This window comes from Saccopteryx bilineata, chromosome 7 (assembly GCF_036850765.1).
Source record: "Saccopteryx bilineata isolate mSacBil1 chromosome 7, mSacBil1_pri_phased_curated, whole genome shotgun sequence".
In the NCBI taxonomy this organism is placed as follows: Eukaryota; Metazoa; Chordata; class Mammalia; order Chiroptera; family Emballonuridae; genus Saccopteryx; species Saccopteryx bilineata.
This window is the reverse complement of record NC_089496.1, coordinates 81,010,815-81,023,611: the sequence shown is the minus strand read 5'-3', so window position 1 is coordinate 81,023,611 and position 12,797 is coordinate 81,010,815. Positions and strand designations below refer to the sequence as shown.

General features: G+C 43.4%; 1 protein-coding gene across 1 annotated transcript in view; it reads right to left on the bottom strand.

Annotated features, from left to right (window-relative positions):
* Positions 1-12,797, bottom strand: part of PDE6C (phosphodiesterase 6C) — a 47,071-nt gene that overhangs the window by 15,949 nt on the left and 18,325 nt on the right. The window contains exons 11-15 of the mRNA XM_066238677.1: positions 11,826-11,894; positions 5,973-6,119; positions 5,635-5,742; positions 4,834-4,943; positions 2,432-2,519 (exon numbers count right to left, since the gene is read on the bottom strand). Coding sequence (XP_066094774.1) covers positions 2,432-2,519; positions 4,834-4,943; positions 5,635-5,742; positions 5,973-6,119; positions 11,826-11,894 — 522 coding nt within the window. The remainder of the gene's footprint in view (positions 1-2,431; positions 2,520-4,833; positions 4,944-5,634; positions 5,743-5,972; positions 6,120-11,825; positions 11,895-12,797) is intronic.

Genomic DNA, 12,797 nt, shown 5'->3' with positions numbered 1-12,797 from the left:
CATCAATCATCAGTTTCTCGTTGCGCGTTGCGACTTCTTAGTTGTTCATTGATTGCTTTCTCACATGTGCCTTGACCGTGGGCCTTCAGCAGACCGAGTAACCCCCTGCTGGAGCCAGTGACCTTGGGTCTAAGCTGGTGAGCTCTTTGCTCAAGCCAGATGAGCCCGCACTCAAGCTGGTGACCTCGGGGTCTCGAACCTGGGTCCTTCCGCATCCCAGTCCGACGCTCTATCCACTGCGCCACCACCTGGTCAGGCCCAGAATCTGTTTTTAACAGCCCCCCACCCCCTGCCGCTAAATCAGTGATTTTTGACACGGCTGGTGTGGGTCCCCATGTCTGCATGCAGCACAAATCATAGGCTATTAAAAACACTCAAGTCACGTTTTGTTGGTTTTTTTCCTCGTTTTTCTGCTTGGTTACTCTGCCTTACAAGTATTTCCACTTGGCTTTTCATTATCTAGAAGAATGTAGCGTTATCTCGAAACTTGGGACAGATGTCTGTGTATTCCTTCCCCTGAGCCTTTAACAAAAGATTATGATCCAAACTGAGTCAAGCCTCTCTCGATGAGCACCTGCAAATCTAAACAAGTTCTCTGACATGACCAAACAAATGTCCCCCTCTGTCTAATAAATGACTCATTTTCATTGTTTTTTGGTTTGGAACTTTTTCAAGTGATCTTAAAAAAAAAAAGAATAACTAGATTATATCCACCACTTTTCCACAGGCCTATGTTGTCCCTAAGATAAAACTGATAAAGGGAAGATTGACTTTAGTAATTCCACATAATGTTAGTAGCATGTGATACGTGCAAATCAAAGCGAATTTAAGACCCATTCAAAGGCACTTCCTGCACACAGTTGTTCTGATTCAAGGCCTCTTCTCCCCTATGACTGCCCACTTCTGGGAGTGGCGTCTAACTCCAGAACTCTTAGCACCTCTCCGAAGGCGGCGGTCCCATTCTGTCTTTTATCCCCATTCCATGCCTCCCTCTACACCAGGGGTCCCCAAACTTTTTATACAGGGGGCCAGTTCACTGTCCCTCAGACCATTGGAGGGCCGGACTATAAAAAAAAAACTATGAACAAATCCCTATGCACACTGCACATATCTTATTTTAAAGTAAAAAAACAAAATGGGAACAAATACAATATTGAAAATAAAGAATAAGTAAATTTAAATCAACAATCTGACCAGTATTTCAACGGGAACTATGCTCCTCTCACTGACCACCAATGAAAGAGGTGCCCCTTCCGGAAGTGCGGTGGGGGCCGGATAAATGGCCTCAGGGGGCCGCATGCGGCCCTCGGGCTGTAGTTTGGGGACCCCTGCTCTACATCAAAGCTTGACTTTCTGAAAGCACAGACCATGTCACACAGGAAATGCCCATGAATGAAAAAGAAAATGAGTGGCTGTGTAGCCATTTTCTCTCGCTTTTTTTTAAAAATTATTTTTCAATTACACTTGACATTCAATATTATCTTGTATTAGTATCAGGTGTGCCATTTTTCCTTTTTACAGTTATACATCTCCTTTTATTTCCCCTGTTGGCTTTTCTACAGACACACAGAGATTCTGTGACTTTCCATGGCTCTTTTATCTGCTATCCCAGCTACTTCCAACTTAGTTGTTCAAAAACTGTTGCACCTCACCAGTGGTGGCGCAGTGGATAGAGTGTTGACCTGGGACCTGAAGTCGCCAGCTTCAGTGCGGGGTTGTAGGCTTGAGATATGGAATCATCAACATCAGGGGTCCCCAAACTACGGCCCGCGGGCCACATGCGGCCATTTATCCGGCCCCCACCGCACTTCCGGAAGGGGCACCTCTTTCATTGGTGGTCAGTGAGAGGAGCATAGTTCCCATTGAAATACTGGTCAGTTTGTTGATTTAAATTTACTTGTTCTTTATTTTAAATATTGTATTTTCTCCCATTTTGTTTTTTTTACTTTAAAATAAGATTTGTGCAGTGTGCATAGGGATTTGTTCATAGTTTTTTTTATAGTCCGGCCCTCCAACGGTCTGAGGGACAGTGAACTAGCCCCCTGTGTAAAAAGTTTGGGGACCCCTGATCAACATGATCCCATGATCACTGGCTTGAGCCCAAAGGTCGCTGGCTTGAAGCCCAAGGTCGCTGGCCTGAACAAGGGGTCACTGGCACAGGTGGAGTCCCAGGTCAAGTCACGTATGAGAAGCAATCAATAAACAACTAAAATGACGCAGGAAGAAAGATGAAAAGAATCAGCTCATATTTGCATCTCTTTCTCACTAAACAAACAAACAAAAAATAAAATTTTTTTAAAGAAACCTAAAAACTGTTGCAATACAGCAGTGTCTATCAATTGACTTTTGTGAAGTATGCACTATTGGCCTCCATAATTCAAGGCCATCCTCTTTCGAGCATTCTTGTGGGTGACCCAGGCAGGGGTCCTACCTCGTCCTGCAGCAGGGTCTTGCTGTACTCCAGGTGGTGCCTCTCCAGAATGGAAGAGCCGTGCAGCTTCGCCAATGGAGACGTGGATCTGGAAGGAAAGGGGCGTGCCCTGATTGCAGCTGGTTAAAGACTAGTCATATGTCCGTGCAATACAGAATCTTTACCATCTGAGGAGTTTTCGTTTCTTCTCTCCCCCTTTCTACATAAAATGGTCAAAAGTTACATATTCAAAAAAAATTTTTTTAGATTTAGAAGATGAGAATATGTTCTTTAAAACAAATTCTTAAAAAAATCCCAAAAAACCCAAACCCTAATTTGTTAAATGTATAAAATTGAATTATTGTTCAAATTCAGAAGTTTAGTTCAAATCCTGCATCTAAAATCTTTGTCCCCTGGAGTTTATGGTGGTAGAATATGATTTACAGAACGCATAGCAAACCTGTTGAAACCTATAGACCATTTGTAAAAAAGGTGTTCATTAAGAATAAAATATTCTGGCCCTGGCCGGTTGGCTCAGTGGTAGAGCGTCGGCCTGGTGTGCAGGGGACCCGGGTTCGATTCCCGGCCAGGGCACAAAGGAGAAGCGCCCATTTGCTTCTCCACCCCTCCCCCTCTCCTTCCTCTCTGTCTCTCTCTTCCCCTCCCACAGCCAAGGCTCCATTGGAGCAAAGATGGCCCGGGCGCTGGGGATGGCTCCTTGGCCTCTGCCCCAGGCGCTAGAGTGGCTCTGGTCGCAGCAGAGCGAGGCCTGGAGGGGCAGAGCATCGCCCCCTGGTGAGCAGAGCGGTGCCCCTGGTGGGCGTGCCGGGTGGATCCCGGTCGGCGCATGCGGGAGTCTGTCTGACTGTCTCTCCCCATTTCCAGCTTCAGAAAAATACAAAAAAAAAAAAATTATTATAAATAAAGCATAGGGAATATGGTCAATAATATTGTAATAACTATGTATGGTGTCAGATAGGCGCTTTGACTTATCACTTCATAAATTATATAAATGTCTAACTCTAATCACTATATTGTATACCTGAAACTAGTATAATATCGTATGTCAACTGGAAATAAAAAACTTTTAAAGAAAGAGGGAAAAAAAAGAATTTCCAGGAACCAAAATGAAGATCATTTTATAAAGTAACATTTCTTTCCTCTTTAAAGACAGTAAGATAAATTTAATCTTAAATTTTCTGTTTCTTAATGTTAGCACCACAGGCCCAATATGAGCGGACCTCTCAGTCTTTGGCACTGGGTCTTTCTTTAGTTCTTCCTGTTCGAGGAAGGGGAGTGACATCAAAAATAACAAGGTGGAAAAAAGCTAAGATGGAGAAAAGGCTGAGGCCAAAGATCTTACGGAAATACAGAACAAATAATTTTAAGAAAGGAAGAAATCAGTAATACAGGTGACAGTCTTAGTAGAGAATTCTGATTTTATTTCAGAAAGAACAGAACTTTAAGGAGGGGAGGAATCATTAACAGTTCTGGTAAACCAAATATTCTCGTTAGGAATCAGAATTTTAACTCATATTCAAAAGCATATTCTGTGTCAGCACTGGAGATTTAAAAAACATCAGTCAGAAAGGGTTACAGGGGAGCTGGACATTCACCCAGTCTCAAAATAACACCTTACAGATTATTTATTAGTACAAAGGAGAAAATGTACCTTTGCATAAAGAGATCGGCTTCACATTATTCATAAATAGTTTAACTTAACCTCATAATGGGACAAATTAATATCATAGGTCTCCTGATTTAAGGCACTGAGAAGTATAGAATATCTATGTAAAATTTCTATCCAAAATATTTCCTGGAATCTAGAAATCTGGAAACAACCAGACAAAGCCAAACTGGGGCATATTCTGCAAAACAACTGGCCTAGACTCTTCAAAAACATCAACCTCCTGCCTTGGCCAGTTGGCTCAGTGGTAGAGTGTTGGTCTCATGTATGGACGTCTCAGGTTCGATTTCCGGTCAGGGCACACAAGAGAATTGACCATCTGCTTCTCTCTCCCACTTCTCTCTGTATTTCCCTCCCACAGTCAGTGGCTCAATTGGTTCTAGCACTGGCCCCAGGCACTGAGGATGGCTCAGTCGATCTGAGCACATCAGTGTCAGGTGCTAAAAATAGCTCTGTTGCTTCCAACGTCGGTACCAGACAGGGGTTGCTGCATGGATCCCGGTCCGGGCATATGTGGGTGTCTATCTCTATCTCCCTTCCTCTCACTTAAAAACAAAACATAATAAAAACCATCAACATCTTGAAAGACACAACAAAGTTGAAGAATGACTCCAGATTAAAAGAGATAAAAGATATTGACAACTATATCTGGTCACAAGGTGATTTTTATTTATTCTCCCCTTAGACACCTTCACACGTCACAGTACATGTCGATATTGCACATGTGTTCACTTACTTCATCTGATACAGATTATTGGTGCCTCTGTGGTCAATGTCATGGCAGAAAGCAGCAGCGAGCATGGCAAAGGCTTCAAGATCTGTGTAGTATTTCTTTAGACTTCCTGTCTAAAAAATATATATATATACATTTACTTGGATTAATACACTTCTTTAGCACTTGTTATGAGGCCTGCCTGCAATGCAGAAGGGGAGGACCTGCTGTATTTTTAGAGCTGGTTGGTTTTATTTCTTGTTGACTATTATAGCTCATTCTGAGCAATTATGAACCCAGCAGGATAGGAAGGGTTAGGAGATGGGTGAAAAAATAAAAAGCTTAAGATGTACAAATTCCAGTTATAAAACATTCATGGGGATATAAATCAGAGCACAGGGAATATAGTCAATAATACTGTAGTAACTAACTACGTATGGTGTCAGGTATAATTAATTTGTAAGGTCTATAAATGTCTAATCACTATGCTATACACCTGAAAGTGATATAATATTGTATGTCAACTATAATTGAAAATTTTTTTAAATTAAAAAAAAAGCCACCAGGTAACTGAAATTTCTTTTAAGGAGATATGTGATTGTTGTCACTTAGTAAGTTTAAGGTTTCCCTTAAGAGAGGATCCAGCCAAGTGCCCAGGGATCCCCATATTGTCTGGCATCATCCACAGGGGCCTTTGGGGCTTACAGGATATTGGGTTCATGCATTCCAGAATAACTGAACTAAACTGTGGACTGTCTCCAGTTCTTGCCATGCTCAACAGGGAGACGTGCAGGTTGATACTGACTTCCTGCACCATGTACCCACCGTCAGCAGAGTGAACATGGTCTGCCCCACGTTGAACCCGTGCCGCCAGTTGTGGTAAGTGATGGAGCGGTACCCTTTTCTCACGGTGTACATCCATCTGGTAAGAACCTGTCACCACATGAAGAGAACACCATTCAGACTTTGAAACAGAATGCTAAAGGTTAGAAGGTCTGTGACAATCTTATCGGTGGGTCTTGTTTACAGAGGTTAAACTGATATATTTACAAAGTTAATAATAATTTAAAATCCAAACTAAAGTTAATCTTTTAAACCACAAGAAACGTTAGTGAAGTACAGCAAGAGAATCACCCGGTATTTTACATTAAAGACTATCTGACCTCTACCGGTACTTTAAATTTCTCCACCACATTGATTTCAAAAAACAGTCGCAGTCCACACTTAATCAGCCCGTGCTCTGTAATGGGGAAGTCACTGAAGTGGAATTCATACAGGTCTGCTGTCTTTGGGTCTGGCAAGTCCTCTTTCTGTTGAAATAAGGACAAACTGTGTCAGTTTGCATTCATCTTTTTCTCCTATAGTCTCACACATCCAACATTGGGTGTGAAACAAAACGACAGTAAAAAGACACCATGTGCCAGGCACTGGGTTATGCAGTTTGCATGTATTATCCTCACAAAAACCCTGCACAAATACCCCCAGTTTACAGGCGGTGAAACTGAGACTCAGCTATCTCAAGAAACTTCCTAAGTGGTGGGATTCAATTCCAATCCTACTCCAGTGGCTATTTTCTTTCTATGAATGCAAAAGAAAATGTTTAATTGCAGCAGCTTTACCCATTTTCAGTACTCAACCTCTCTTTTTTCCTTTTCAAGAAGTATTCAGTAAACAACAAAACGATTGTTTAATTCAATTTTATATATATATTTTTTACATACTCAATGACACTTGACCATGAGACTGTGAGCTGCACCAAGGGGATCATGTCTCTCTTATTTGCTGTGGTGTCTGAGAACCCAGAGAGCTGTCCCGTGGAGGTGTTTGGTAAGTGTGTGTTGAATGAATGATCGAACAAACACATGAATAAATGAACGAATGGATGAATGCCTGGCAGTGGTATTGGTACAGTTGCAGATAATCTATTTAATCCACAGAACCATGTGAAAAAATAGTGAACGAGGCACATGAGTATTGACATGGCTTGGGATATTAAAAAAAAAAATTGATCTTGGCCCTGGCCGGTTGGCTCACCGGTAGAGTGTCGGCCTGGCATGCGGGGGACCCGGGTTCGATTCCCGGCCAGGGCACATAGGAGAAGCGCCCATTTGCTTCTCCACCCCCCCCTCCTCCTTCCTCTCTGTCTCTCTCTTCCTCTCCCACAGCCAAGGCTCCATTGGAGCGGAGATGGCCCGGGTGCTGGGGATGGCTCCTTGGCCTCTGCCCCAGGCGCTAGAGTGGCTCTGGTCGCAGCAGAGCGAGGCCTGGAGGGGCAGAGCATCGCCCCCTGGTGGGCAGAGCGTCGCCCCTGGTGGGCGTGCCGGGTGGATCCCGGTTGGGCGCATGCGGGAGTCTGTCTGACTGTCTCTCCCCGTTTCCAGCTTCAGAAAAATACAAAAAAAAAAAAAAATTGATCTTACCCTTAAGGAACTTAACTTACTGAAATAGTTATAAACAATACAGACTCTGGAAAGGTGAGAGCTTAGAATACTCACAGAGCATAGCATCAAGTGTATCAAGTGCCTGGGACTGTGGGAGAAATCGAATGCCCTGGGGCACGAGGGAGGAATTAAAGAAGGAGGTATTCTGGAGGGGTGTGTAATCAGCTGATTTGGTAGGAGAGAAAGCGCCAGGAGGCAGAAGTTCGCAAATGCCATATAGGTCTACTGGATAGACGTGGAGAAGCAGTTCAGTTCAGTGGGCATTTACCGAGTCCGTTGTCTGTCCTTAATACTGTGATGAGGTCACTTCTCTTGGTAAGCTTAAGGTTTTCCTTACACTTTTTTATACAAATTTCAACACCAAATGGTATATGGATGTTTTAGGTAAAATTATGTTTTCTGGTCCTCCAGCCCCTAATCTGGGCTGGGCCCTCACACCCATGGCCTTCTAGGCCATTCTCAGACTGTCATTTTAGGCAAAGTTTTTCCTGCTAAACAATAGCTTGGAGTCAGGAGACTAGTGTTCAGTTCTGGGTTCGGATTAGCTACATCTCTCAAAAATGGAACAAGCCTCAGTTTTCTCATCTGTAAAATGGAAAGAATGTTAGCAATGTTTTTGTCTTTGGTGTTTTAACTAAAAAGCAATTCCAATTCTATTTGCACGTATCAAAGAAAATTAGCGGAGACTCAATCCACAGCCCATGGTGATATTTTGCAGAACACCTTTTTCCATTTCTCATAGGACCTATCTATGCCCTTTGTTCCCTTCTCTCTCTAAACCTTCCCTGATTCCTTGCCCAAACAGGCTCTTCTTTTTCACTTACTCATCTATTATTTAGTCATCCAACATTTATTGGTTCCTCTCTGTGTTCTCTGCTTTATGGACAAAGCAATGAACAAGGCAGACGTTGTCACATGAAACATGTTCTCATGAGGAGAGACAGAAAATAAGCACAGCTTTCAAAAATCAGAGTAAGAGAGGAGAGTTGGGGGCTGTGGTGGGTGCCCTATGCTGCAGAGCCTCCCTGCTGGGGACCGTCTCTGCTCTACAGTTCCCAGGGTGCTACAAAAAGACTAAGTGCGAACTTGTTTGTTCGTGCATTTCAGGGTCAGTCCTACTTAAATGTAAACATGCATTTTAGCAGAGACGAAGTAAGCTCTCAGAATGATGATTCCCAGGCCCCGTGTGCAGTTAAAGAAGAACCAGTAAAACAACACTTTAATACAGAAATCACAGGTTTTGAAGAACACCCACTGGTAAGACTGTGATATAGAAAGGTCGATACAATAAAGGCTTTTGATTCGTCTGAGAAGTAGAACCTCTTGCACCCGAGGCTGATTTTCTCCTCTCTGCAGAGTGGGGAGGGAGCTGCCGCGTGGGCTGCTTCACCTGCTGCCAGAAGGATGCTCGGAAACACCCGCAGGTCACTTCCTGGGTCTCAGTGTGCTGGGCTGTCGTGGTGTCTCCAGCCTCCTGCCTCACAGGCTGCTCCTCTCTCTGCTCACCATGGCTCTGGCTCCAGCCAGCTGTCTTTGGTTTCCCTAAGACAGCAAGCTACGTTGTGTCTCCACGCTCTGGTCTGTACGTCTCTCTTCCCCCTCTCACCTCCAGCCATCTCCACGCCCTTGATGCTCACAGTCTGTGAACCTGTCCATTCAGGGCAGCGTCATTACTTGTATTTTTGTCTCCCTAATAATCCTGAACTAGATAAAAAAAAAAAAAAAACCAGACCATACTATCTTCTGCCTTCAGGACCTGATAAAGTTCTTTTTTTTTTTTTTTTTTGTATTTTTCCAAAGCTGGAAACGGGGATAGTCAGACAGACTCCCGCATGCGCCCGACCGGGATCCACCCGGCACGCCCACCAGGGGGCGACGCTCTGCCCACCAGGGGGCGATGCTCTGTTGCAACAAGAGCCACTCTAGCACCTGGGGCAGAGGCCAAGGAGCCATCCCCAGCACCCGGGCCATCTTTGCTCCAATGGAGCCTTGGCTGCGGGAGGGGAAGAGAGAGACAGAGAGGAAGGAGAGGGGGAGGGGTGGAGAAGCATATGGGCGCTTCTCCTGTGTGCCCTGGCCGGGAATCGAACCCGGGACTTCTGCACGCCAGGCCGATGCTCTACCACTGAGCAAACCGGCCAGGGCCAAAGTTCTTTGTGTTACACTACGTCTCAGTAATTACTGAGTGAATGAAAAAATATTGACTAAAAAGGATGATTGAGTGCGGCACTTCTCTGGGGAGTTCTTTCCAAATCTTCTATCTATGAATAACCCGAAATGTTCTGGAAAACAAGAGAAAGGTGACAGGAGAGCTCTCCTTTGTCTGGGCCAGTACACGGCTGCCTCAGCCCTTCCCAGCACAGTGATGTGCACCTGTTGTCACACCTATAAAACAGGGCCGGGCCTTCCCTGAATCTAGAGTTAAAGGGCACACCTGGAGGGAGAATCAAGGTGAGTACAGACACATAAATAACTATGCAATTATGCCGAGATAATTTTAAAGAATCCCTCTGAAATACTTGTTTGTTTCTCAATTTCTTATGTTTTATGCAGCCATGATTTGGGGCAAACCTAGAGCCGATTTTCCATTAAAATAGTGTGTTTTGGTAAAACTACTGGTTCTTTACCCATTTTACAGCTTCCCCCATATAAGGCCCTTTCTCCTCTAAATAGACAACTGGAGAATTTCTAAGGTGTCATGGATGTCACTTAAAATTCTGTTTTACAAGAAGATGTACGTTGCTGAAGGCAGGTAAAGGGAAGGAAGGGTTCTTTTCTGGGCCAAGTGTGTGAGGAAAGGGCTTAGAGGTCGAGCCAAGAAGAACGGGAGCCTCAGGTGACACAAACTATGCAGGGTGGACATGGAACCCTCAAACAGGGCTCAAAGGCCACCAGCTTTTCGGTAGCAAAGGACAGGAAGACAGAGGCTATCAAAGATGGGAAGGGGGAAGGTGAGATATTCAACACGTCTTAGGTTAGAAGGCAGAAGACTTAACTCACGGATGGCAAAGAATCAGAGGAAAACAAGATGAGGTAGTTAGTGGGGGAAATAAATGTGACATTATTTCAATTTCAATCAAATTGTATTCAAACTTTTAGAATGTAAGGCTTAGAGACCTCAGTTTTCAGTTAGGATTCCAGAAGGGCTGCACTCTAGAAATAATGGCTCAATCCTTTGTCGTAAAGGGCAAATCTGAAATGAATCATCCCCCTGCCCTCAAAAAAAAAAAAAAAAAAAAAATCTAAACCAAACGTTATTCACCTGCCAAAAGGAAATTTAATCCTCTTTGCCAAAAGTTAATACCAGCTGAAGCCCCTAAAGTTTTTTTATACACAATGTCCAGTTTTTAATAAAAATAAAATATCATGAAGCATGCTTTAAGATGATCAAGTGACTAAAAGCTAAGAGTGAAACTGGACAGCAGAACCAGACCTACAGGTAATTCAGCTATTGGGATAGAAAATTTAAAATGACTGTGGCCAATCAAGTCAAGAAAATAGAGAAAAATATACACAAATAAAATGATGAAAAGTTGGAATCTTAAAAAAAAATTAAATGTACATTCTAAAAATGAAAAAGGTTGTCTCTGGAATTAAAAACTTATTAGATGAGTGTAATCATAAACAGGGGAGGATGAGTTTGGTTAGGTTTAACAGTAGACACGCAAAATACAGGACTGATGAATTGGAAAAAGAGTACATTTCAAAACCAGAAATAACAGATGGCCCAATGACAACTAAAAACAAAAGAAAACTGAATTACTCCAGGCTCCAGGAGCGAAGCTAGGGATGGTGCTGATAATAGTGCCCAGAAGGGTCCTATGTTCTGTAACCCTGTCATGTGCTCTGGGGGGGCCATGGCGTAACACTGAGCTATTAAAATAGATCAGGACATGGCACCTCCAGACTCGGCACCTCAAGTCCCTTAGGCCATAGCCTGGGTTAGCTGTGATTCTAAATTATGTGTGTGGATAGGACGGTAGGGGACAGAGAGGAAGAAAAGCAGGGAGGCAGAAGACGACTCTTTTTTTTTTTTTTTTGTATTTTTCTGAAGCTGGAAACGGGGAAAGACAGTCGGACAGACTCCCACATGCGCCCGACCGGGATCCACCCGGCACGCCCACCAGGGGCGACACTCTGCCCACCAAGGGGCGATGCTCTGCCCATCCGGGGCGTCGCTCTGCCGAGACCAGATCCACTCTAGCGCCTGGGGCAGAGGCCAAGGAGCCATCCCCAGCGCCCGGGCCATCTTTGCTCCAATGGAGCCTTGGCTGCGGGAGGGGAAGAGAGAGACAGAGAGGAAGGAGAGGGGGAGGGGTGGAGAAGCAAATGGGCGCTTCTCCTGTGTGCCCTGGCCGGGAATCAAACCCGGGACCTCTGCACGCCAGGCCAATGCTCTACCACTGAGCCAATCGGGCAGGGCCAGAAGACGACTCTTGAGAAGAACTAACCTCTCTTTTCAGCTTTAAAAGTTGCCAGGGAAGAAGAAACTTGAAACATATACTTGAAAAATGAGCAAGCATGTCCTAATATATTTTATTCAAAAGGCACTAAGGATAGAAGTAAAACACTTACCAAAATTGTGACAAGTTGCTTTTCTTCACAGTCTTCAATTACATCTACATTTAACTTCTCTTTGAATTTCTAAAATGTAAAAACAATTGAGGTATGAAATTCCTAGAAAGGAGAAGATTCCTCTCTGATTCTTCTGCTCATAAAATCATTTAAAGTATATTTTAAATATACTGTAATGAGTTTCACGACGAAGAAGCATTCTGGATACAAAGAAGACCTAATGCACCTGATTATAAAGAATTTTCTCCAAGAAATAACCTAATATAACTGATTTCTCTATTCCCCCAAAAGGTAACTATCATAAGAGGAGAGAGAGGGGCTGGTGGTTTGTATACATGGTAGGTAAGAAAATAGAGTGGCTTACATTTCTTTTTAATTTATAGCAATTTCCCTTTATTCTTCCCAGACTTTCTCATCTTCAACCTCTCAATCTCTCGAGTCAAATTTTCTACCTCTCACCCTGGTTGGGTAGCTCAGTGGATAAAGCATCATCCTGGTGTGCCGAGGTTATAGGTTCAATCCTCAGTCAGGGCACGTACAAGAAGCAATCAGTAAGTACACAACTAAATAGAACAAGTAAGTGCATCTTTTCCTTTCTCTCTCTCTCTCTCTCCCCTCAAATCAATAAAAAAAAATTTTTTTAAAAGAACTTAGAAAATTCTCTTAATTCTCAAATCATCCAGCAAAACAAAAAACAAAATAAAGCAACCACCCAGCAAAACTATACCTATGCATACAATCTAAAAGCTGGGTAAACAAAAGGGATAGAAACAGTGTGATATTGTTCCTTCATTTGGTGGGAATTAGAACCTGTTAGCAAATAACTACTTGCTTTCCTATCATCTGTGATGTTCATCTTGAACATGTTTGGCCAATGAGAATTTCAGTAAATGTGGTTGTTAAGCAGCATTACATGGCAATAGCTGACTGATATATTTCCCTTCCTGGAAATATTCTTTTTCTTGGTAACAC